We start from the raw sequence: 25,909 nt of genomic DNA on the forward strand, positions 1-25,909 counted from the left end.
CCCTTTAAAAGATGAAAATTAAAATCCTATTTACTATATCCCAACAGCAACAGTCGAGCAGTTCCCCGGACATCAAGGTGACCAGCAGCGTGGAGTCGCCAGTAAGCTCGCGCAACTCCTCACCCGACTCCCAGCGTCGCACCAGTGGAGGTCAGGTCCTGGATGGCACAGCCACTCCCCAAATGGCCTTCCTGCAGCGACAGATGCAACAACAGCAGCAGCAATCCCAGCCCAGTTCCCCCAGCTCACCCACCGCCGGATTCGATCAGAAGCCACCAATCCCGCCCAGAGGAGCGCCGCCAGTGGCCAGCCATCGCCAGAGCCAGGAGAATCTAGTAGTGATGCGCAATCGCCAAAGTTCCAGTACTGGTAAGTCAACTTAAAATAACTTAAATTACTATTGAAATAAAACCCTATAATCTCCATTAGACCTACAACAATCCGCCACTTTGCCCGCCGGTTTGATGGGAGTCCAGCAGAATGGGAGCAGCAAGGATGACAGCGCGGTGCTGACACGCAACAGCGAGGCCAGACAATCGGGTAAGTCTTCCTAAATGGGTGGTAATCCCAGTCCCCCAGCCATCTGTGTCTCTGTCCATACACCTCAACCTCCCCAACCAACATCAACCCACTTACATTGTAAAAATTGTCCTTCAACAACGCAATGCCGTGTGTATTAGATAATCCGCCGCCATTGCCAACGACGATGCCACCGGTGGGTGGCCAGCATCAGCATCCCCAGCATTCCCATTCCCATCAGAATCAGAATCAGCACCAGGCGCAGGTTCAGCAGAGGATAAATGCCTTTAATGCGGCGGCGAGCCAGCAAAATCAGCCGGATTATTATAATAACAATGCGGCGAGGCAGCAGCAACAGAGGATTCCCTCGGGAAGGATCGACTCCACGAGGAAGTTCATCGAGATGGAGGCGCACAACAATAATGGGGGCACCAGCACCAGCAGTAGCAGTCCCAAGAGAAGCACCGTCAACTACTCCAGCAGCGGGGCCAGCAGCAATGGCAACGGTAATGTGAAGCTAGGCAGCGGGAATTCGCAGTCGTCCTCGACCACGATCACCACCTCAACCACCAGCCACCACCAAGTGACCACCAGCAGTCGCACGGTGTGGCACCTAACCTCATCGCCCACCTCATCGACCAAATCATCATCAACCGGGGGCTCCGGGGAGCCCAGTCATGCCATCAGTAATCCAAGCTATATGGGTCTGCATTTGAATAACAATAACGATTCAATCGGAATTGGACTCGGTGGTTAGACGAACCTCATTAATCCTAATAACAATCTGTGTAATACTTGGCTCCTAGTCTTAAGTGCATGCCACGGCATGTTTTTCGGTTTTGGCTGATCTGAACTCTTTGTATATACATATATATTTCTTTCTGATTATTCTGAATGCATGCCTGTTTGTGAAAAGGCTCCTCAACTTTCAAACCGGTGAAGCTAACCCGCCGATCCTATCTGCGCACGAGTTTGCAAAGTATTTTTATTGGTTCTATTCTATTCTATATGTTAACTATCTATCCCTTGTATAGATTGATATATCTATAACAAAATGCTTTAATTTTCCAGACTAATTTATATAAAAGCTTTCAAGTAGGGTTTTGTTGTATTAGTAATCAGTTTAAGTTTTCAAAGAACTATACATTTAAGTGCTCTTTTATTTCACATATTTCATATTTATGTAATATACCCATATTTAAGCTATGAATGGAATCCTATTGCCTGTCCACCCTCTGAACCTCACTCTCTGTTATGCTCCACTCCAAACACTACACACATATGCATGGTGCCTTTTTTATACTTTGGAGATTATTCCCCACTTACACCGCCTTTTTATACCCATCAGGTTGGGGAAACACCCGCTTTGAGAGCAACCGACCTGTGTCCCTGCAGCCCGACTCCATCAGCTTCTCGCGCGTTTCGGCGGAGAGTTCCAGCGAAAGTGAGGCCCAGTCCATATCCTCCGTGTCCGGGGTGAAGGGCAGCAAGGGAACCAAGGAGGAGCGCCGCAGCGGCATGTTCCGCATCTTTGGACGCAAGGGCGACAAGGAGAAGGAGAAGGACAAGGACAAGCGCCGGTCGAGTCAAGTCCCGCCACAGTGAAAACATATTCAACTTCTGGACAATGGGGAGGAGTAGCCACCTGGCCGAATTGTTTTTGTATTTTTTATACACACCATAATTATTTAATTTGTATCCGCCAAGGGCAAACAAATTTAAAATGAAAAACAAACCAACCACTAAACGAAACAAGAAACGAAAAAGTTGAAAAAATTAAACGTGTCTACTTAAAGTTAAAGCGATAAATGAAAGTATAAAAGAAATATTATATATATATAAAGTCAATGTTTTAATTGCATTATAAAATATATCTGTAAGTTTGTTCGTTGTATGATTAAATATAATTTTCGTAAAACAAAAACCTTAAACAATAAATACTATACATATTGTGAAAAGAAGCCCATGTTTTTATTTAATTTAACATTTTTTACGTTCCTAAAAGTAAATAAACAAAAGTAGATGATAAGGCCGGGACAGATGTTTATATTTTCTTGACCAGAGTCAATAATAGATGCTTTGACCTAGCCAAAACTGATTATTTACCATGTCCGGGAATATTTGTCGTTACTGCAAGGTTATCAGGTTGATTATTCTTTTAAATTTTTGCAAAAAGATAGTCATTTCATCGACTTTTCATCGAAGTAGGAACGAAAAACACTTAAAAAATACAATTGTTGTTCAAATTACTTCCATAGTTTAACCATAACAATAAAAATGGAGCAAACAGTTTCACAGGTCATACCTCGTTGATCAATCGATTGACATTTAAAACCGGAACATTATTATTTTTAGTAGTATTATAAATAATGTACAAATTTTTTGTTGGTAAATTTTTTACAAAATGACAATAAAGCGATTGCCATAAGTAAGGGTCTCTAATCTATTATGTGTTTACGTGGGAATTTCCCCATTGGTTGACTGAAGCTACGTTTTCTGTTTTAAGTCCTTATCTCTTACTTGTTTCTTTTGTTTTGACTTGGGCTTTTCACTGCAATTATATATGCCCTTTTCTTGACAACCACATTTGTTCAAGGCAACTACTAAATTTTAGTCAAGTCTAATTTTAAACTAGCTAACTATTTATGTGACTGACTGCCTAATTATGATAATTGGAAACGATTGTAAAAAGTTTTAAACTAAAATCCGTTTCTGAAATAATGAGTGTGCATTTATTTACTCAACACATAAGTATGGCTCATCGGGAATGTAAGTCATCTTAATAAACTTATCTCTTTCTAAATTTATTCCAGTATCGGTACATCCCGCCCCATAATTGTGAGTAAATTTGGCTGGTGCGAAAATAAATAAGTAATTTTAATGTGGGTTCCTAAACATAGCTTTGTTGTTCGCTGTGGCTTTAGGGGACTTTTCAAGATTTATTCAATAAATCATGTTTTATTATTATGTTTTCGTCCTCCTTTATATTTTCTGGGTTTAACCCAACTGAACTATTTTTGTTCTGGAAAAGTCCAGTTTAATTTAGTATAAATGTATAGTGTGCAGTGAAAGAAAAGCTGGGCTTAAACCAATATTTAAATTTTAAATAACAGTGATATATGTAGAATGTATCATATAAACATTTTATAGTATAAGAACCGAGAAGGTATTCCCCCTAAAGTACGCTTTTAATATTCGGAACACATTTATCTCAACGTGTTGTTCTATTTTGCTTATACCCGACATCGCGTCGACTGAGAGCTTAGTTGCTCGACTGAGAGATCGGGGCACTATATAAGCTCCTCCGCGAGTTTTTCAAACCATAAGTCGCTGATACTTCAACCAAAAATCATTAACCAGGCTCCCTGAGAACTTCCACAAAATGATGCAAATCAAATACTTGTTCGCCCTCTGCGCTGTCCTGATGCTGGTGGTCCTGGGATCCAACCAAGTCGATGCCGACTGTCTATCCGGAAGGTACAAGGGTCCTTGTGCCGTCTGGGACAATGAGACCTGCCGTCGTGTGTGCAAGGAGGAGGGACGCGTCAGTGGACACTGCAGTCCCAGCCTGAAGTGCTGGTGCGAAGGATGCTAAGTCACCAGTCCTTAAAAATATATTTGAAATACGTTCAGCAATACAATATTATACGCTGCAACTATGAATATTCAATAAAAAAACATAATGTACATTAATGCACCAGTTCTTGTATTATTACTGTCTTGTCTTGAAAGATAGTAGAGTAACTAATCTAATTCTATTACGAAACTTTTGGTTAAAATAGTAAACAGTAAACTGTAATCCCCACATATAGGACTGCCTGTGTTAAAAAGTTGTCTATCTATTCAAATTACTTTAACCAAAACAATATTGCAACGTTCGAAAAATAAACAATTTAGGACCTATTAAGCAATTGTAATAACTGTAAACTTAACGCCCAGATAAATGGCTTCGAGTGAAAATACATTTACTTCACACTCATTACAAAATTACTACAATATATGATATCCTGGTAAGTCAGATAAAATTAAGTTATTTAGAACCGAAGTGTATGAATATAAGTGCCTCTTTGGTAATTAGAGAAAATCCATTACCTACCGGAAATTTAAAGTGTGCCGTCATTAGCAGAGTAAATCATTTTAAGTTGTTATTTAAGTATTTCTAAATATTGAAGTTAAAAAAAAAAATATTGTAATGGGCACTTTGTTTAAAGTTTCTATATTGTGTTCTTTCAATAAATAAGTTTTAGCTGTCCCATTAACTATAAATCTTTAAGACCTAAGTAAAAATGTAGGGATACTTAGAAACAAAAAAGCAATCATTTTTATTGTTAGACGGCTGCTAAATTGCCTTAAACCCTATTAAAAAAAATAAAGATGACATCCCAATAAAGTACAAAGTTAGAATATATTTTAAATCAGCTTCAGTCTTTATTTTGCATCTTTCTCCATTAATGTCTCTCTCCAAATCAATTTTGTAATGTAATTCCCAGCTGTATCCATGGTCCAAAGAGTCCAGCAGATCCTGCAAAGAAACAGAGCAAACTCCCTATGTCTGTCCGGAAAAGTGTGTTTGAGTGTTTGTCGCAGTCAATGCTCCGGTAAAGCGTGAAAATGTGGCAGTCATTGAGTGGAATCGATGGGGGGATTCGGTGACCAACTCGAGGGTCAAACAGTTCGGATTGCTACGGTTCGAATTTCTACAGGGCCAAAGGAACCCGGAGAGCGAACTCCGGGCCAAAATGTGGGCGGATGTGTGTCTGTTTCTGGGATAAATATGGTCTTCTGTCGGCAAGACATGTAAGTGTTAAATATGATTGCATTAGTTTTATACTACGTATAAGGAAGCTTGGATCGGATCGAAACGACTGGACCCTCGTCTTTGAAGGTAGGTAGCAGTGATTATTACTCTTAATCCCCATTTAGAGCTGGGCTCCGTTTAGGTCTTTGAAAGTCTTTCTGGGGGACGCATCCCCACATTTGATTTAGGTGGCTTTTGCTGCGTCCAACTCTCGTTTTTGGAACTTTAATGGGTTCGGGGGTGTTGGAGAATGGGGTTTTGTGTTTGGGGTTTGGCACACACGATACACACATCACTGATTGATCACTGATCTCATGTTAACTTAAGTTCGTTCATGGTGTTGTTGTTGGTTGTGGTTGTTGTTGTTGGGCGTCTCTTTAAAGTCTCTTTCTCTCGCTCTTTATATATTTTTGGTTTTGGGTAAATAAAGTTCACATAATCTCTCTTTCATTTTGTATTTTTTTTTTTGTAGTTTAAAATATTTAATTAGCATTAAGATCTCTGCTGTTTTGAAATTTGCTTAAGTCGTAAGTTTGTTTTAATCATAGTGTGGGTGGTGGGGGTGTTTTGGTGAGCGGGACAGAGAAAGAGGGGGACAGAGAGTTGTATCGACTTTAGACGATAGCCGGCTTTAAAAGGTCTAGGGTTTTGCAGCGGTTTTATCATATTAACTTTTCGCTTATACCGTAACGCATTCAATATTTCTCATTGCATTTTCACACGCGAGAGGATTAGGATTACACTTTCCGATTCTAGCGAGGCCAGGAGCACGACCTCGATATAGCCTAGCGCCTGTTGTCCCGATAGCTTCGCTGGCCGCCGCCGCCGCCACGCTCGCGATACGGTCGCGAATCCCGCGAAGATCCGCCGCCGCCGCTGCGATTTCCGTACTCCCGTCGACGACCGCCCGCGGAGCCGTTGTTGCCGTCCCGATTCCGATAGCCGCCGGGTCCACCCATGCCGCCACCGGATCCTCCACCTCCTCCGCCTCCCATCCCCCCGCCAGCAGCCGCCGCCTGGGCTCCGGCTGCGCCTCCTGCTCCATTGCTACCGCCATTGGGTGCTCCGCCGTAGACGGGGAAGCCCGGCGGTGGCACTGTGGGCAGGCCGGCGTTTTTCCAGGCGGCAAACTCCTCGTAGCTCGGCGCCTTATCGAAGCCCGGTGGTGGTGGCCGCTGGGGAGGCGGATAATCCGGCAGGGGGGTGCACCCGGTCCATCGTAGTACCGCACCGGTGGCGGCAGCTGCTCGTACATGGCGGCCGCTGCGCCCGGTGCCAGGGCACCTGCTGCCCCGCTCCAGCTCCTGCCATCGGCAGCTGGGCAAATGGAGGAACGAAGGGCAACGGCGGCAGTTGGCCGTGCATGTTGCGCATGTAGTCCGCCACATAAGCTTCAGCAGCTGCAGCCGAGGACATGTAGCGCTCCCACGCCGGCATGTTCATGTCGCCAGGTCCGCCGGGAGGTGCTCCTGCACCGCTGCCCATCTGACGATAGGGAGATCCGCTTCGCTTGAAGCCTCCGCCCGGCGGGAGGCCCATGCCATGATGGTGACGGTACGGGCGATGGTGCGGTGGTCCGTGGTAGCTGCGCTTGTGACGCATCGGACCCAGCTGGTCGTGACCGGCTCCCCTGCCTCCGCCGCGACCACCTCCTCCTCCGTGGCCACGCGACGAGAGACTCCGGGGCGGCTTGTAGATCACGTGAATGCCCTTCTCCCGCATCACCCGGGCCGTCTCCTTGGATTTCTTGAGTATTGGAGTGAGTTCGATCTGCTCATCCTCGGGAAAGAGGCGGCACAGCTCACCGCCGATCTTGGGCTCGATCTCCTGGCCGTCGCGACCGATCTTCACCGGCTTGCCCTCGTTCCAGGTGTTGTGCAGATGCAGGGTGGCGTTGAAGGACAGCTCCTTGCGACAGATCCAGTCCAGTTCGATGACGCCGCCCAGCGCCTTGGGCGAAATGCTCGGCGGGAGGACCCAGGCCACCTGAGGAATGTCCCGTCGGGACGGGCCCGACATCCGGGCAAAACCTGCAAATTTACCTGTAAGCAGAACAATAATGCAATGATAATTGGAGTTGGAGTTAAATTTTGGATATCTATGACACTATTTTTAGTAACTTATCAAAATCATTACTTCAATAAAATAAGAAGATAAGTATACAAATTAAAGTTTAACAAGGAATAAGGTAAATGTATTTTAGAAAGGTGGAAAGTCCAAAAACCTTCAGAATTTATATAAAGATTAAGATAAACAATATTGTGCACGAAATTATCAGACTTTCCTCACCAAATTAAGCTGGTTAAAAATATAAGAAAACAATATTTGTAACGTACCACTCTCATTGACCGAGAAGATGAGCAGCACGTTTCTGGCCTCTTTGAAGGCCTGGTTAAGATTGGCGTCGTTCTGCGGCAGGGTGGCCCACACGTTCTTGCTCTTGGATAGCTGGACGTTGTCGCTGTTGTTGGACTTTATGAGAAAGAATCGCGTGTCCCGGAACAGATAGTTCAGCTTCGTCATGTAGTCGTAGCCCTTCTGCGAATGGGACTGCAACCCACCGCCGCCTGAATCCTTCTCCGGCGTGGAGCTCTTGGAACTGGGCTTTCCGCGGCCATTGCCGCCTCCATTGCCTCCGTTTCTTTTATGCTGGGTTCCCGAGTCCGAGTCGGAGGACTCGCTATCTGACTCCAGAGCTGGAAGAGCTGGTTTTTCGTCCTCCGCCTCACTCACATCGCTCTTGTGGCCACCGCAATCGGTGGTACTGGAGGGCTTCTTGCTGCGCGACTTCTTTGCAGGCGGCTGGCGTTCCTCGGCTGGCGGGGACTTGGCCTTTGCTTTATCGGAGGACTCGGAGACAGAGGCCTTTTTGGATTCACTGCCCGTGCGCTTCTTTTTCTTCCCACCATTTAGCTCCTCCGGAGTGGGCTCCCGTTTGCCTTTGTTTTTGGATGAGGACTTGGAAGATTTGGCCTCCACCGTAGGTGGAGGACTCTCCTTCGACTGCTTCTTGGTCTTTCGCTTGCTACTGCCCACTAATGAGGATGTGGCGGTGCTGACCGAACTGATACTGGGTTCCGAGTCCGAGGAATCCCCTAAATTGGACTCAGAAGCCTCACTCCTTGTGTTGAATTCAAAATCCTGGAGTTCCTCGGCGATGTCCGCTTCGTTCTCGTCCAGGCCCAGGTGCACTGCATCCAAGTCCGCCATCTCGCGCATCGGCAGCGTTTGTTTACCTGTTCCAAGGGAATCCACGGAAATGCCAGAATTTACGGGAGCACCCACGCACACACACAAGCCAAGAAAAATATAGAGAAAAAACGCCGATCGATCGGCTAGGTGAGAAATGGTCGGTAAAATCCTGCTAAATCAACACTCACTGGCTGCTCTCGGCATGAATTGCGTGGTCACCGGTGTAGCGCCACTTATTATCCACTTTTCACCGCAATAAACAGGCTTTAGAATGCGAAATCACACCAATTTTACAAGGTTTTACACACTATTCTTCGTCACAGCGGCGATAAATTGGCGATGGCGTCAGAAGAGTACGACTATATGTGTGAAAAGCGGCGACTATCGCGGCAACTATCGCAACTATCGATAGACGGATGCAGCTGAACTGCTGTGAAGAATATAGCTAGAAATATTTAGAAAAAAAACAGATTTAGATAGGAAAAAGCCAAGAGAGGTGAACGTTATAATCGATTAAGTTATCGAAGACAGGTAAACAAAATGTACGAAAAGCAGTTGGATTTTCCGGCATTTCCGCTTTCCCTGCTGGATGACAGCGATCTGGAGCCGCAAAGATGCTATGTACCAGCGGGCGAGGAGCCTCCAGGAACAGGATTGTGCCGCTGCAGACTTTCCGATGGCAGCTTCGCGATTTGTTGGGTTACTCCACGTGCCGGCAGTGAAACTTGTTGCTTCTTGGATGGAATGGTAACCTCCTCGTCGGGATTCTCAGCCACCAATCAGCGGTTGGTGCTGCTGGAGCCACTAAAACTAGTACCCTGCCTACACAAGATTCCCTGCATAGTTACAGTCACCCAGGAACTGCTTCAGCGGCCTGAGGTTTCTCTGGAGGATCTAGAGGACGATGTGCGTGTGTTTCTGCGCCATGTGAAGCTAACTAAAGGGTGCTCTGTGCAGCATAGACGTCTTGAGCAGTTGGGCATCGCTAGTGTGGAGATCTTAGATGCTCCAGGAGTTGCGGATGATGAATGTTTTGAAGTAGCTCGAGATACTGAACTGCTTCTTGTAGACACTCGACTGGGCATGCCATATACTTTGACTTCCACCTCGAAGTACCTGCCCTACAGCTTTGAGCAGCCTATGGATGAGTTGGAGCAGCTGCTGAGAACTTCTAAAAGCGGTTTCTCGCAGAGGTTTCGCACTACAGCGTTGGTTGTGGGACCTGTGGGCAGCGGGAAGAGTCGCCTCCTCGGAGAGTTCCTGCGTCGCCATGGCTGTAACTGTTTCTACATCACAGCCAGCCAAGTGCTACGCTCGTACCCAGGAGAAACAGAAGAGGAACTGAGGAGGATTTTCCGGGCTGCTGAAATTTTCAAAGAGCAACTGCGTCCTTTAAGTAATTTTCATCTTAATGTATAGTTAAACATTTTTATTTTACTTTTATTACACTTTCAGAGCCCATTGTGATACTCATCGAGGATCTGGAACTGCTCTGCCCCTCAACAAGTTCTGCTGACCCGAAAAACTCCAGTAATTCCCTGCGCATCTCCGCTCAGCTGTACAAACTGATAGATGCATTGCCTCAGGGCATTATTTGTGTGGCCACTTCGGGATCCCCGGACTCCCTGCATGAGCACGCGCGTAGACGCTTTGTGCGGGAGATTACCATCGAGATGCCCAGGGAGGAGCAACGCAGACAAGTCGTGGAGCATCTCTGTAAACTACACGAGCTGGAACTCTCGGACACTCTACTCGATCACATGGCCAGGAACACGCAAGGCTTTGTGATGGCAGATCTAACGCTCCTCCTTCGCCGCGTGCAGCAGGAACTGCTGACAAAAGATAACTCCAATGTTGAGCAAATCTTCCGCCAGGTCCTGCTCCGAACTCAACCAAGTGCTTCGCGAGGCTCAGATGTACGTGTGTCCAAGATGACGGATGGTTTTGAGGTTATCGGAGGAATGGAATCACTGAAACGCACCTTACAAGTCTCCGTTCTAGCAGGACTGAGGCAGAGTGCCGCCTTCGCCCGGTTTGGATTGAGTCTGCCCAAGGGAGTGTTGCTTTATGGACCTCCGGGATGTGCCAAGACCACCATTGCGAAGTGCTTGGCCAAAGAGGCAAACATGACCTTCATAGCCACCTCCGCGGCTGAAGTTTACTCGCCCTACGTGGGCTGCGCAGAAAGATTTGTTTCGAGGATATTTGACACGGCGCGGAAGAATGCGCCCTGCCTAATATTCTTGGATGAGATTGGTAGGATTAAATTGAAAAACTAAATTAATACTTAAGCATTAAACTCCTTTACTGAACAGATTCCCTAGTTGGCAGAAGGACAGTTTCGAGTGGCGGAGGTGGTGGCCAAGTTCAGCTAAGGATTCTCTCCACGCTGCTCACCGAAATGGATGGCATTGTTGGTGGTGGCGCTCAGCAGCACATACTCGTGGTTGCGGCCACCAATCGTCCGGAAATGATTGATGACGCCTTGATGCGACCCGGTCGCTTCGACAAGCTTATCCATTTACCAGCCCCAGATGTTGAATCCCGACTGGCGCTGTTGAAACTCCACGCCCAGAGGAAGCCCTTCCATAGTAATGTGGAACTCGAGCACATTGCCTCGCGCACTGAACGTTTTTCTGGAGCGGACCTGTGTAATCTATGCAATGAGGCTGCTATTGAGGCTTTCCAACGCGATTTTGAGGCCACCGAAATAGAGTTGCAGGACTTTGAAAAGGTCCTGGCCAAGCAGAAATCCTCGCTTACGCAAAGTCAAATAGATGGCTACTATAAGTTTGCTTATAGATATTTGTAAAGTAGAAATGATGAATGGGATTTTAACTAAGCTTCAAAAACAAAAAATCAGCAAACGATTGGTTAAAACTTTACTGAACGTTTTTTAAGTTTTATAAGTAAAAATGTTTAATAGCTGTTAAACCAAATTCAAATGAATGTTTTAAGCGATAAGTTCGCGGTATATATTCGATTGTATTTATCGCCCTCAGCTGTTGAAACGATAACTCCCTACATTTCAACAAAACAAAGGAAAAACAGAAAAACAATTAACGCAGTTAAATTAAGAGTAGAAAAAAAGCCTAGATTATCGCCAAAACTCAGGAGTGAGTCACAGAAAAAAAGCTTTCCGTCAACAATACAATGGCAGATAAAGACGTACAATTGCCGCCGAGCTACGAGGAAGTTATGAACACCACCCCCTCGCAAGGTAAGAAATTATCATTCTATTAAAATCCAATTAAGCCCCGATTCGTTCCAGATTCCCGGTTGATTGTGGGCGTCCATCATGGAGCACCCAGTGCGCCGCCCCCGAATATGCACATGCCTACTTACGGCGCTTTCGAGACGACGCCGGTGAGCGTGGTGATTCAGCCTGTTCCGGCCGCCATGCCCACTGAGATCATCGTGATTGGGGGATGCCCTGCCTGCAGGATTGGCTATCTGGAGGACACCTTTTCATGCTGCGGCCTATGCTGCGCCATCTTCTTCTTTCCGCTGGGAATCCTCTGCTGTTTGGCTATGAAGGAGAAGCGATGCTCCAACTGCGGAACGGTCTTCTAGAGGAGAGTCCCCAACAAATCAATCGAAAATACATCCCCCTTGGTTTTCGAAACAGTCTTCTTGGGGGGACTCACTTAATGACTCGAAAATACATCCCATATGGCTTTCTCTAGAGAATTATCCAATAATTCATTTTTGGAAGAGAAGGTTCCCTACAAAAATCACCTAAAAATACATCCCCCTTCAAGTTTCGGGGTCGGCACTTGTGACTATTCCTTTATGGGGACTGTTATTTTAATATCACAAAGCTATTATTGTTAATCGTTAAATCACAAATCATTAAATATTATGTGTATATATTAATCATGCCTGTTTGTGGTGTGCCCCCGATTTCCAGTCACTGTCCGGCGATTTCATATACAGAGAACGGTCATGTACAGTAGAATTTGCTTAATGTGGACCCTAAAATGTTATCTTATAGACTTAAATAACAAAAATCGTGATTTGGCATCATAAAAGAGTGTGCAATTATATAAGTTTTAAATCAGGAAATATTGTATTTTATAAAAAACATTATTAGTGTTAGCGTGGCGAGATTTTTTCTAATTAAATTGGATTTTTATTCTAGAATTTTAAATGTAAAATCAAAATTATGAATATATTTGAGCTATGAATACCTAAAATAATAATTGGGAAGAAAGTTTAATAAAGTTTTATTTTTAAAAATATGTTCCTCTCTTAGATTTGATTCGCAGAAAAGTCCACTCATAAAAGTTATCTTTTACTGTATGTTTATATAGTACATTGTAAGCGTCGTTCGAGTCGCGCTTCCGTTAAATTCAATTGAAATATAATGGAGGGCGGTTTTGAATTACGCCCACGTCCGTATTTTCAATGTTCTTTGCACTTTGCCGCGTAAAACTGTAAACAAGTGGAGTGCTACAAATGGAGGATGCAACGACTCGAAGATACCGTGAATATATCTTAAAAACAATTTGTATGATATGGGTGCTCCAAACAATTGAATTTTACTTTCAAATTTTAAATTTAAAACACATTAAAAATATTTGGAAGTGCTACTTAAATTCTACAAAAAATTTTATAAAATTGATAACCAAAAAAAATAAAGACTATTCAATTTTCTTCCTTTGACCTTTAATGATTTCATTACCATTTTATTATGGAATTACAATTAAAATTAAAAACATCTTTTTCATTTCTTTAATCAATTTGTTAAAATACCCCTTTCCAGATTTCATGGGCACAGGGTATCACAACAAATTTGCCGGCATCCACATCCGCCGTGTCGGCATCTTCGAGTTAACAGTCGTGAATTTCCTTTGCCGTGGACATGACCAGTGCTCGTCTCCTGTTCTCTGTGCTGATTCCAGTTCTGCTGGAGGCAGTTGCTCCTCCACGTAGACCCAATGTGGTAATGGTGATCTTCGACGATCTGCGTCCAGTGTTGGGTGCGTATGGAGATCCGCTGGCCAGCACCCCGTATCTGGATGACTTCGCCCGGGGAAGTCATGTGTTCACAAGGACCTATAGCCAGGTGAGGATTGGGGGTGGGTATTGTAGTCCAGATTAGCAGATATGGCTTAACCTGTACTTTATGAAAACGATAGAAATATAGATTAATTTTTTTTTTTTTTTTTATTTAACTTTGCTTTTATTTATTGAATTTTCTTTTAATTTTGAGACTAACAATAAGTTTACGAATCTTAACATTAAAATTTAACTAACAGAATATAGATTAATTCGTGTTTCTTTTATTTTGAAATTATTTACAATGATACTATAATTATGTTCTTAACTATAAAATGTGAAATATACATTCTTACAGATTATTTTACAATTAAAGGGCATAATTTTCTTAATAAATAGTAAAGTTGATAGAGAGCCAATAAATTACAGATTATCATTATGTACCTTATCTGTTTTCAGCAATCTCTGTGTGCTCCCAGTCGGAATTCCCTGCTCACTGGTCGACGTCCGGATACCCTGCATCTGTACGATTTCTACAGCTACTGGCGCACCTTCACCGGAAACTTTACGACTCTGCCGCAGTACTTCAAGGAGCACGGCTATTACACCTACAGCTGCGGGAAGGTGTTCCATCCTGGCCTGTCCTCGAACAACACGGATGACTATCCCCTGAGTTGGTCAGCTCCAGCTTTTCGTCCCCGAACCGAGCAGTTCATGAATTCTCCTGTGTGCCCGGATAAGGAGGGCATTCTCCGGAAGAATCTCATTTGTCCAGTGGAGCTGCAAACGCAGCCGTACAAGACCCTTCCGGACATTGAGTCCGTGGCGGAGGCTTTGCGCTTTGTGGAATCCCGGAAGGGTCAGAATCGGCAACCGTTCTTCCTCGCCATGGGATTCCACAAGCCCCACATAAACTTTCGGTTTCCGCGGCAGTTTCTTTCAAGGTTTCACCTCTCCCAGTTCTTCAATTACACGGAGGACAGGCTGAAACCACCGGATATGCCAGCGGTGGCCTGGAATCCCTACACGGATGTACGGGCCAGGGATGACTTCAAGCACTCCAATATATCCTTTCCCTATGGACCGATTTCCCGACACCAGGCTGCCCAAATACGACAAGGATATTACGCCTCGGTGGCCTATGTGGATGATCTGTTTGGCAAGTTGATCGGAGGATTGGATCTGGATGATACGGTGGTGGTGGTGCTGGGGGATCATGGCTGGTCGTTGGGTGAACATGCCGAATGGGCCAAGTACAGCAACTTCGAGGTGGCCCTCAGGGTTCCGCTGATCATAAGGAGTCCGCAGTTTCCGCTCACCCAAACGAAGTACCATCATGGGATCACCGAACTTCTCGATGTCTTCCCCACTTTGGTGGATCTGGTTGGACTGCCTAAGTTACCCACCTGTCAGGACTCCCAGGAGTTGACCTGTGGCGAGGGCAAGAGTCTGTACTACCAGCTATTGGGTTTGGGCAGGGGTAAGTTCATTTGATTATTGTAATTTTTATAAATATTTAACCTAATCCCTTTCAGCGGATGAGCATGTGGCTCTCAGCCAGTATCCTCGACCAGGAATGTTGCCTACAAAACACCCGAACAGCGATAAGCCCAAGTTGCGGAATATCAAAATCATGGGATATAGCCTTAGAACTGATATATATAGGTATACCTTGTGGGTTAGATTCCACGCCCAAAACTTTAGCAAAGGTGAGTGGTTAATAAATAAAAAAAATAGGTAAATATTTAGGTTAGTTAATAATTAAGAATTAAGTGGACTTCTAAAAGAGTTAACGTGAATGTCTTAAATTCTTGTAATTTTCTGGTTTCCAACAGAACGCTTACTAATTCATAATATCCTTGTTAATAAAATTCTAATTTATTTTTTTAGACTGGAACGATGTTTATGGCGAGGAGCTGTACGACCACCGACTGGATTCTGGGGAGGAGCTGAACCTGGTGCCCCTTCCCGAGTTCGATGATGTGCGCCAGCGACTGCGCCGGCGTTTGATGGAGGTCGTGGGCAGCTAGTGAGGATCGGAGATCTCTCCCCCGCAATCCCTCTGATTTTGAATAAATTCATAAGCAATAAAGGCAGCGCGACAAACGATCTCGAGACGGCGAAATATCTTGTCGCCATAATTGGAATTTAATACTTCCGGTTGGGCAACAACGTTTGCGAGACGCCCAGACATGCTGCATATTTTTCGCTGTAATTTCTGCGAAGAGGGGGCTTGTGGAGCCCACCTCCCCGATCCCCAGAGCTCCAGCTCCCCAGCTCCCTGCTCCCCAATAAAAATACAATCCGATCCGCGCATGCGTGACTGGTGTCCATTGCCTTTTTGGCTTCGTTTTTGTGAATTTTTGTGAATGAAATTTCATTCAACGTTGGCGGCAAGCGCGTCTCGCTGCGTTGGCGCCGGCAGCGACGTCGACTGCCAAATCCGGAGAGGATGGGGAGAGGAAGAGGAGGCGGATGGGAGGTGGGCAGCAGGAGGGGTAAGTGGGGCGGGCAAGTCTACGTTGGCGACTCTTTTCGAGCTTTCATTTTCGCTTTGCTTCGGATTGTTGCCAGGCGAGTGAAAATCACAGCACGGAAAGAAATTTCCAAAATAATGTGACTTTAAGCCAATATTTTTAGAAAATTAGAACCCTCCTTTTAAATTTGTAGTGGCAAGTTTAGCCAAGTCGAGGTAAAGTGTCGGCTGAGATTTAATTTAAATTTCGATCGTTTCTTTGGCGTCTATATGATATAGTTCTTTAGTTGAAAATGTATTTTTAAAATAATATAATTAATAATTTCCTATTATTCCCTTTTAATTTTATTGAATGTTTTCAATGACAGCTAATCGTCAGAATTGTATAAAAAGCTGTCTTAAAGTAGGCAACGATTTATTATTTTTGAAAATAGAGGATAGATAAAATAAATACGGAACTTTAAAGATTGATTTCGAAAATAGTTAATATTTTGTGATAATTATAAACGCTATCAGTTATCAATAACTTCAAAAAATAAAGAATATTAGAATATAATTTTAAGGCAGCGATATAAAAAATAAAGCGATCTTAACATTTTTTTAAGTGCACCTCCAAGTCTGGTAATTAAATCTGCAGCCCGCTGCTTGATCGATGTGATCCCCCGTCCCCGCTGGACCGCCCCCTTACCCCTGCGGTAACCCACTCTTTCTCTACGTGCTCTCTAATGTGCATATTTGGTGTGGGCTGCGCTTTGGGTTCGCCATGTGGGCCGACTCTCTGGAGGTGATTAAACTGCATTTTGGCAGCACTTTCAAACATTTCGAAAAATATGTGTCCCAAAGAAGGCGGGGCCATTTCAACTCTGTGATTTTTGTCATATTTCTCGAGACTTTGTGGCTTTTACAATTCCATTCACTAATTTTGGTTGATTGTGGTGAATTTTTTGCAATAAAGACTGTAGTTCATTGCCTTTCATTTTGTTTATTGAAAGGCTTTATTGAAGATTTAATAAAAATTACTTATTTTTATTTACTAGCATTATTTTTTGCTGCTGAACGGTAGGACATTTAACATCATTAAATAATTTTCTTATGGTACACTCATACCAAAATTAACCCTAAAAACAAGAAATTCACCTTATTTTTGTCGTCAAAGGCATCGCATCTTAAATTTTAGGGTACATTTTTCTAAAATTAAGGGCGTTCCTTTCTAAAATCTAAGGCAAAAGGCCCTAAAAACAAGAAAAGCTTTTCTAAAAAATAGAAAAATATTTCTTAAAAGTAGGGCATCTAACCATAACTATAGTTCATTGCCTTTCATTTTGTTTATTAAAAGGCATAATTGAAGATTTAATAAAAATTACTTATTTCAATTTACTAACATTCGTTTTTGCTGCTGAACGATGGAACATTTAACATCATTAAATAATTTTCTTATGGTAGTTGGATATATTTGTTGATTTTTTTTCTTTTTTGAGAGAGACATTGTAATCCACCATACACTTATGCAGATGGATGAGTGCAAAGTTGGTAATAGAACTATTTTAGGTGTGTTTTCCCCGCCGCCTGTCTGTCCCCCCCCTCCCCTCCCCTGGTAATATTATTTACCACATCCACCTACCATAACTTATTTTTACATTGCCATTTCCGTTGTGGGCTTTCCTCTCATTCATTTTCTTTACCGTTGCTTTGTTGACAGCCTTTTTCTTTAATTCGCGCTAGTGTTCCCCCACCCAATGGGTGGATCCATCATCCTCCCCCCTCCTCCCATTCTCCCTTGTCCCCAATTTGGCTATGCATAATGCAGAAAAGGGGAAGGGGGCGGGGATGGGCGGTGCATATAGCCATATAGCTTATAGCTCGTGTGGGGCCTTTGGCTTGGAGTGTCTGTTTCGGTTTTGAGTTTTGCGGCTAACCGCAGCACAGTCGAATAGCGCGTGTGTTATAATAATCTATGGCACTTTAGAGGTTTAACCGATGGTCGGATAGATAGAGATACAGATACAAATAGAGATGAAAACACAGCTCCAGATACAGATACGCGGAGATAGGCTGGCTTAGATGGATAGTCAGATAGCCAGTTAGCCAGATACTCGGATACTTGGATACCGGCTGGGAGCTGTGGCAAATGTGGCAGACACTCGGGCGGGCTGGCTCTAAACTGTATTATATATCTATGGCCATAAAGCCCACGAGCCGATTTCGACTGTCATATACACTAAGAAAGATAATGCAGATAGGATGAGGATCAAAATAAAGCAGGAAAAGGTGATATTACAAAAATTGGGCATAATTTTTAGTAGCCTTAAATTGTATCCACAATCTCTATTTACTTTAAAGCTTTAATAAACTTAATTAAAAAATAAAGAGTTTGTCTTTTAACAGTTTCTTTTTCTTTGACATATATTCTAAGCTACAGTAAAAACATATAGGATTTATTTTAAATTTGTTATAAATAAAATCAATGAAATACAAAATAGTATTCAACATTTAACAAAAAGACTTTATTTATCATTATTTTTTACTGTGCAGTCACAAAATATAGCGAATAATGCGAATACAACTTTAATTTGAATTTGTAGGCTGCTTTGCCGTTTATTTCTAAGCAAACTCAAATGCGTGGGCGGCTCAAACGAAATTGCAAAAGATGCGTAGGCAGCGGCAGCGGCAGAGACGTCGACTTCGACGTCGGCAGAGGCAGCGACGGTCGACCGAGCGGCACAAATGCGACAACAACAACATGAAAATGTGTATAAAGTGGATATAGTTCATCAAGCGGACTGAAGTCGGCTTTTTACCTACGCATCTGATGCTCGAACAGCTCACATCCCACATCTCACAGCGCTAAGATCCATGTGTAAATCGGGTTCTCTAGGCCCCCTACATACTTCTCGTACACTTAGAGAAAATATGTAGACCAAAACTGCAGCCATACTCTGTTGATTTTGAATCTTTAAAACAACTGAAATATTCTTAGATTGTTTGCTAAAACTTGGAAATATGCTGACAGTGTTGAACCTTAAACCAGCTATGCTTATTTAAGTATTTAAGCTTCTTTTACTCCAGACTAGAACATATTATTTTTCAAAGTGTACTTGTACTCACAGACATTTTTGTTGCTGCCGGCCTCCCGCTGTAAAAAATGCTAATTTTCGTTGACATGCCATAGTTTGGCTAATGACGAAGGTTGTTTGTTAGCTTTGTCAGTTGACTTGACGCCGTTGCCAAAAAGAAAAAAGTAGTAAAAAAATATAGAAGAAGAAACTTAAAACTGGTTACCATGTGTGCGAGTGAGTGAAATGGAGGAGTGTTTTTCGGGGGAGGGGGGCTCAAAATTTCTTTTGACGGAATTTCCATGAATTAATGCCGCTGCCGGATTATGCCGCTCCTCAGGTGTCCGGCACTTGTGTGCCTTATATATGGCTATGCAGCGACATAAAGTCGGGGGCCTAAGCAGATCCCAAGCTGTGGCACTAAATGATCTTCGGCTGATTGAGGATCATCGTCTCTTCCAAGTCGGAAATCCAATTCAGTAGCTTTGGCCGAACAGTTGATCTCTTCGGTCAGATAACGCAGATCGGACTGGCGATTCATTCATTAACCCAATATTAATTTGATTATTCGGATTTGTAATTATTCATGAAGCTAACAAACCTATAACAAATGTATAAAATGAATAAATTATTCATTTTAAGAGCTGCTAATAAAGCAGATGGCTACTGCCAGATTTTTGGTGGTGCTCATTTAGTATTTGGTGTACAAATGCTAGAGTTGGGAAGAAATACAATGTTGTTTTAAGTGGATAAAGAAATGTACGAAACGGAATGATAACATTTCATAAAAAGTTTTTCAGAACAAGTTCATTTTGATTACCTATATATACTATTCCAAAATAAGAAGTAAAGCCAAGTATTTTTACTTGCAGGATAGAATACTTTATAATATATCTTATTTAAAGACAAGGTTTTTGCCTGTAAGGCATTGGATTGATAGATCCCCATATTCTGACCAATTTATAAGTTTTTCAGTTATATTTTCTCTTGAAAATCTCATTTTGGAGAGCCATTTTTCACCCATTTCCTAAATACCTCTTCATGTTTCAGTCTCGACAAGTCGTAATGTGTTTCCTACGCCCACAGCAACTGTGTTGTGCTCTTGGCATTTGATCAATGTCAAGGCCCGATCACTTCATCAGACCATAACTACGGTGGATCTGGGATCTTGAGTCTTGAATCTCGGTATGTATGTATAGTACATGGGTAACCCCTCTGCTCCCGCCATCAATCGCCGACAGCCTTGGCCAACAATGGTGGGCAAAAAATGACAAATAAAAAATTAAATAAATAAAAATGAAGCGGAGACGACAAAGCCAAAAAGAAATTGCTAAACAGAAAATTTTTGTTGAATGAAATTCACGCAAGATCGAACTGTTGACCATTCAGAAGGGAACGGAGGAGCAGGGGCACAATGAAGTGGAAAAGAGGGTCTTCTGCTGGCTGTCTTGTGGCAACAAAATAATTTATTGAAATTCAAATTTATTATCCCCCCTCTCTACCTGTCCCCGTCCACGTCCCCGTCCCGCCAACCATCCAAAATCGGGCTTGGCCAGGTCGAAAGAGATTTTTCGGTCCCGGGCAAAACCAAAACCAATTCAGCTGGAATGCAGGCCCAAAACACAACACATTTGGCCCAGAGCGTAAAACGAAACGAAACAATCAAGAATGAGTGTAGAAATTCCACAATGAGCCCACGCAGGGATGCCGTTCGGGGGGTCAGGATGGTACAGCGGGGCTTTCGGGGGTTAAGATGCCATGGGATGGTACAAGGGGGTATTCCGGAGATCGGAGTAATCAACGTTTAGCCGAACGGATTAAGCCGAGAGCCGTCTTTGCTGGCATAAGCAAATATATGTAAAGTTATATACCCAAAACCCCTGCACTTCGCTATATATGGGAGCCAAGTGGGCGGGGTATATCGAGGGGGGGTTAAGGGGGGCTAGGGGGTTTCTGAAGAGTGACCGACCGCAAACAGTTTGAAAGCCCCCGCTCTGAAAAACAGGCAGCCGCTGTAACGCGTGCTAAACAAGTTTCTTGATCGGTTCCAAGAGCGCGTCTTTGTCTTTTGTCTTGCCCAAATACCCTGTGCCAAAACCCTAAAAGAGGTATATGGGCACTAAATTTAACAAGCTCTTAACGGTTGAGTTATAAAGCTTAAATTCTAAGCAACTGGCAGATAGGTTTTGTGGCATACTTTTGGGTCTTTCTGTAAAAATGTTCTATGCGGGCAAAAATAAATGATAATAATATCTATTACAATCGTAAGTTATAATAAGACAAAATGGAAATCTCTATTGGATAGAGGTAAAGAACTATAACTTTAAAAATGTGTGTTTAAATATATGTTTTTGATGGTCAAAATCTGGAAAAACCAGCTCTATTTTTTGGTTTTTTGATCAAAACCCTTGGAAATAATGGTCGTATATTGGAATGTCATACATCGTTGAATTCGTTATAAAATTTCCAATAGAATGGTATACTCAGCTCAGTTACTTTGGCCCAGTTTTGGCAAAAAATCAAGTGTTACCCCTTATCAAAAATGCGAAAATCGGTCAAAAAATAAAATTTACCAAATCCACCTGGAATTGATTGTATCGGTTGTCAGCTGCACAAAACAGTCATTCTTTTGGCTGTGCGGCCTATTTCGGCAAAAATACAACAAAAAACGTTAAAAAAATGTGTCTTAAATATATTTTTTGATGATCGAAATCCGGAAAAAAAACCACTTGATTTTTTAGTTTTTTAAGCAAAACCCTTGGAAATAATGGTCAGATCTTGGAATGTCATACCTCGTTGAATTCGTTACAAAATTTCCAATCGATTGGTATTCTCAGCTAAAAAATTTTATTTTGGCCCAATTTTGACAAAAAATCAAGTGTTACCCCTTATAAAAAATGCGAAAATCGGTCAAAAAAATAAAATTTACCAAATCCTTCTGGAATCGATTTTGTAGGTTGACAACTACACAAAACAGTCATTCTTTTGGCTGTGCGTCTTATTTTGGCAAAGTTACGTCAAAAAAACACTTAAAAATATGTTTTAAATATATATTTTTGATGGTCAAAATTTGAAAAAAAGCTTCTCAATTTTTCAGTTTTTTAATCAAAACCCTTGGAAATAATGGTCAGATCTTGGAATGTCATACCTCGCCGAATTCGTTACAAAATTTTCTATCCAATGGTATACTCAGCTCAAAATTTTTATTTTGTCCCAATTTTGGCAAAAAATCAAGTGTTACCCCTTATCAAAAATGCGAAAATCGGTCAAAAATTTTTTTTTACCAAATCAGCCAGAAAGTGATAGGGATCGATTACTTAGGTTACCAGTTGCACAAAACTGTTTCTTTTTCTATTGTAGGTCGTATATAGACCAAGTTATATAGCAAAAACATCGAAAAAAATGCGTGTTTTTGCAAAGAACCTTTAAGAACATATGTAAAATGTGGGTTCCCTTTTGGCACAGTTCGAGTTTATCCCAAAAACCTGGTATTGCCTGGTTTTATGAGGTACTTTAAGGTCTTAACCAGGTGTCAACAGTTCTTAGCGAGCTGATCTTTCTGCTTTTTGGCTGTGGCACAAAAGGTTGAGAACCGGCAATGGAAACTGAGACTGAAACGCAGCTCTTCGACTGGCTGCGATATAAAAGACATTGAGAAATCGTTTTCCTTTTCAGTGGTGCTGCTGATGCTGCCGTTGCTGGGATGAGGGGCTGCTGCTTCTTATGATAATAAATATTTATGCTTTTTCTGGGCTCTGTCAGTCGGGGCGACCAATTCAAAGACGGACAGCGAAATAAAAATCCCATTTCCCGCTCCCATTGTGCTTTATTTACGGCCAAATAATTCAAATTAAGCCTGCGATCCGATCTGCGAGTGTGTATGGAGTATCTGCTGTATATGTATATATATATCAGATATATCAGATGAATCTGTGTCTGCGAGTATCGGTATCTGTGGCGGGATATCTCAACACCAGAACAATGCCACCGCAAGGGGCCGCGTGCCAAAAAATTTTGATGAACTACACACATTATAAATGAGAGCGAGGGATCCCCTTTGGGTTCCCTCTGTTGCCTGGATTTCTGGCTTTTCCTGGAATCCCCACTCGCTTTCTTCACTCCTCTCCTCATCACCGCAATTTGTTTGCACTTTTGTTTACACTTTTGGACAACCCAACACACAAAACAAGGGGAAAAGACGGGGAGCGCGGAGTTTACAATGAAATGATTTAAACAATGTTTTGCCATTTTACGGTTTACACCTGTTTGAGTTCAAACTATAAATATCGAATGCCGTAAATATATCCCCATGGCCATGGTTTCCAATTTGAATTTATTTTCGCCCCACTCGCCATTTTCCGCCCGACTTTTCCGCACACCTCACCAACGGACTTAAGATTTCTGTTCGAATTTTCAACCCGAAAATTTTTACGCCACGATTTAATGAGCACTTTGGGTTAGTCGAAGGCAATTTGCAAAGGCGCCAGTTTTGCGCTAAATGTTATTTCAAATATTTTCCCGGCCGCTTTCAAAAAATTTCTAATTGGCTCATGGATCGAGCGAAATCGTTGAGTAAATTCTAAGATCAGGTGTGTATTTTACTAAGAGGTAACAAAAGGTTTGTAAATAAATTGGTAACATTTGCCTAATAAACAAAGCTCTTATTTACTTATTAAGAATGTTTTTTAATTGGCTGCTTACAAAAATGAATAATTAATTGATAACCATATTTACAATTAATTGATCAACAGTTCTGTCGAATGGATTCGTAAGTTTTCCTAAAAAGATCTAGGCAACTTATAAGCCAAACATGAATATATTCATTTGGCATAAATCTTGTTTTATATCTGGATGTGCTTCAATAAAAATCACACACATGGCATTGCATTTCCAATGAGCGGACAACGGAACCGCCGGACATACGGACAAATGGACATACGGACGGACAGTCGAGCGGTTTGCTAGTCCAGCGAAACTAATGGCTGGGGATTGGATTGGATGACTGTGGCCCCCAGTCAAAGTTGCATATTCAAACAGGCATTTAGTATTTAGTATTTAGCATACGACAGCAACAGCAACAGCAATGCGCACGACAGCAACATCAGCCGACACAGCAGCAACAGCAACACAAACAGCAACAGCAACATGGGCTTCCACTATAACCATATCTTGGTGCGGGTGCCGCGATTGATGATGGTACAGCCAGCACATCGCAGAGGAAGTGCTCTTCCGGTCTTGTAAATGAAAATATGTATTTTTCTGCCGCCACCGCCGCTTGTTGTTTTTCCTCTCTTTTTATTTTATTTAATTTTATTTTATGAATAGATTGCGTTACGCATACAGAAATAGGCAAGCGACGACGCCGAGTGCCTGTGAATGAGCAGCGGATGGGATGGAAATGGTGTGCTATGGCATGGAATGGTACGGGTACGGGATTGGATGGGATATATATGCCATATAGCACGGATCGCTGGATGAATGACTGACTGACTGCCTGGATGAACCATGGATGTGTGTGGCCCTCGGATGGATGACGATCCATCCTAAGCCTAATGCTCTTTGGGGGTTTTATGTTTATCCAAATAGGCAGCGGCATTGTATAAAGTAATAGGCGGCGACTATAGCCTCATGTTGATGTTGTGGGGTGCTAATAAATAAATCGCATTTGATGTGCATGTGCTTATGCGATAACTACTGTGCAAGGCAGCACTACGATTTCAATTTAGCTAGTAGCCTATGCCGAGTAGCTCCATTCAAATATGAATAGCTCAAGTTGGGAAAGCCATGCGCTTTTGATTAATGGTTATAAATAAATTAATGCAGCCACAGGGGAACAGCACCTAAAGATATTAATTGAGTTAATAACTTTTAATGGCACACGGAAAAATATTGTAACTATGCATAGTTTTGATATTTAAATAATAAAAGGATTGCTCTCATTTCAAATAATGAACATCATTGTAAGATTAAAAATACAATTATATTTTCTTTAAATTTAAGAACTTACTTATACAAATACAATCCTTTTACAATCTTAAAAAATTAAAAAAAAAAAATCAAATATAAGGAATAACCCAGTGAAATAAATCCAACTTAACTTACAACTTTCTCCTATGACATTTGACATTAATATACATATGATCTAAACAAAAAACCCTCTGCTTCAAAAAACTATATTTGGATTCCCATTTCAATGGTGCCCTCACAATTAAATATAATTTCGTAGCTGAACATCTCGCCCCATTCATTTCAAGTGTACACTATAGTGCACTCTTGGAGTTCCTCTTCAAAAATCCAAGCCCAGTAATTTGATATTCAGTGAGCAACTGCGCCACAACAACAACCATAACAACAACAATATCTCCTATTGTGAATGGGCTGCGTACAATTTTTATTCAACATTTACATTCCCATTTGCATTGATTGTGCATGACTCTATGTAATTTTAATCACAACACTCGCACTCGCACTGTAAAAGGGATTTCCTGTTATGAATATTCCATCAACATAATTATTACATACGACTCGGAATTAACTTTGGGCCTGGGCTTTCATTGCCCCATACGCAATCATTTCCGTCCTCGTTTTTTTTTTTATTTTTTATACGGCTTTACAGTTAAGAGTTAATTAAGTTGATATTCATGGAGAGGAATGAAAACGGACAAAATTCGGAGAAGTGAGTGTACCCCAACGTTGACTTACAAATTGACCCCTTGACCATAAAACATCTCAAAATGAGGAGGGAAGGGAGGGGGGTGGGAGGTGTAATCTTCTCGTTCCCATTGAAAAGATCGTGAGTCAGATCAGTAAGGAATTCTGGCTGTCGATTTGATTAATTAATTGTAGCGCAACCCTTTTCGAGTGTCGGCA

The 25,909-nt window shown here is 42.4% G+C and overlaps 6 protein-coding genes across 11 annotated transcripts in view; 5 read left to right on the plus strand and 1 right to left on the minus strand.

Moving 5' to 3' along the window:
• LOC108041963 (spectrin beta chain, non-erythrocytic 5) overlaps positions 1–2,477 on the plus strand; it is a 32,909-nt gene extending 30,432 nt beyond the window's left edge. For 3 of the 6 annotated variants that reach the window (XM_044458106.1, XM_044458107.1, XM_017120037.2), the window contains 4 exons: positions 48–369; positions 430–540; positions 681–1,271; positions 1,868–2,477. In XM_044458106.1, coding sequence (XP_044314041.1) covers positions 48–369; positions 430–540; positions 681–1,271; positions 1,868–2,124 — 1,281 coding nt within the window. In that variant the 3' untranslated portion in view covers positions 2,125–2,477. The remainder of the gene's footprint in view (positions 1–47; positions 370–429; positions 541–680; positions 1,272–1,867) is intronic. The other 3 variants (XM_017120038.2, XM_017120040.2, XM_017120041.2) reach the window with 3 other exon arrangements.
• A 1,358-nt stretch (positions 2,478–3,835) lies between these two features.
• On the plus strand, positions 3,836–4,212 carry LOC108041965 (drosomycin). The gene has a single exon (XM_017120043.2). The coding sequence runs from the start codon at positions 3,902–3,904 to the stop codon at positions 4,112–4,114; it is 213 nt and encodes a 70-aa protein (XP_016975532.1). The 5' UTR covers positions 3,836–3,901; the 3' UTR covers positions 4,115–4,212.
• A 711-nt stretch (positions 4,213–4,923) lies between these two features.
• Positions 4,924–8,852, minus strand: LOC108041964 (YTH domain-containing protein 1). Its single transcript, XM_017120042.2, is given in 5 exon segments — positions 4,924–6,515; positions 6,518–6,613; positions 6,616–7,359; positions 7,654–8,553; positions 8,698–8,852. Coding segments are annotated over 5 exon segments (2,169 nt in total). The 5' UTR covers positions 8,714–8,852; the 3' UTR covers positions 4,924–6,102.
• A 188-nt stretch (positions 8,853–9,040) lies between these two features.
• LOC108041966 (cell division control protein 48 homolog B) lies at positions 9,041–11,487 on the plus strand. The gene is made up of 3 exons (XM_017120044.2): positions 9,041–9,905; positions 9,965–10,765; positions 10,825–11,487. Exons 1-3 carry the CDS (start codon positions 9,050–9,052, stop codon positions 11,319–11,321), a joined length of 2,154 nt encoding a protein of 717 aa, XP_016975533.2. The 5' UTR covers positions 9,041–9,049; the 3' UTR covers positions 11,322–11,487.
• A 17-nt stretch (positions 11,488–11,504) lies between these two features.
• On the plus strand, positions 11,505–12,385 carry LOC108041967 (brain protein I3). Its single transcript, XM_017120045.2, has 2 exons — positions 11,505–11,729; positions 11,781–12,385. The coding sequence occupies exons 1-2, from the start codon at positions 11,663–11,665 to the stop codon at positions 12,080–12,082; spliced, it is 369 nt and encodes a 122-aa protein (XP_016975534.1). The 5' UTR covers positions 11,505–11,662; the 3' UTR covers positions 12,083–12,385.
• Positions 12,386–13,367: 982 nt separating this feature from the next.
• LOC108041962 (iduronate 2-sulfatase) lies at positions 13,368–15,635 on the plus strand. Its single transcript, XM_044457858.1, has 4 exons — positions 13,368–13,577; positions 13,970–14,990; positions 15,046–15,219; positions 15,401–15,635. The coding sequence occupies exons 1-4, from the start codon at positions 13,374–13,376 to the stop codon at positions 15,538–15,540; spliced, it is 1,539 nt and encodes a 512-aa protein (XP_044313793.1). The 5' UTR covers positions 13,368–13,373; the 3' UTR covers positions 15,541–15,635.
• Positions 15,636–25,909: the final 10,274 nt, after the last annotated feature.

Source organism: Drosophila rhopaloa, unplaced genomic scaffold (genome assembly GCF_018152115.1).
Source record: "Drosophila rhopaloa isolate 14029-0021.01 unplaced genomic scaffold, ASM1815211v1 contig_163, whole genome shotgun sequence".
Classification (NCBI taxonomy): Eukaryota; Metazoa; Arthropoda; class Insecta; order Diptera; family Drosophilidae; genus Drosophila; species Drosophila rhopaloa.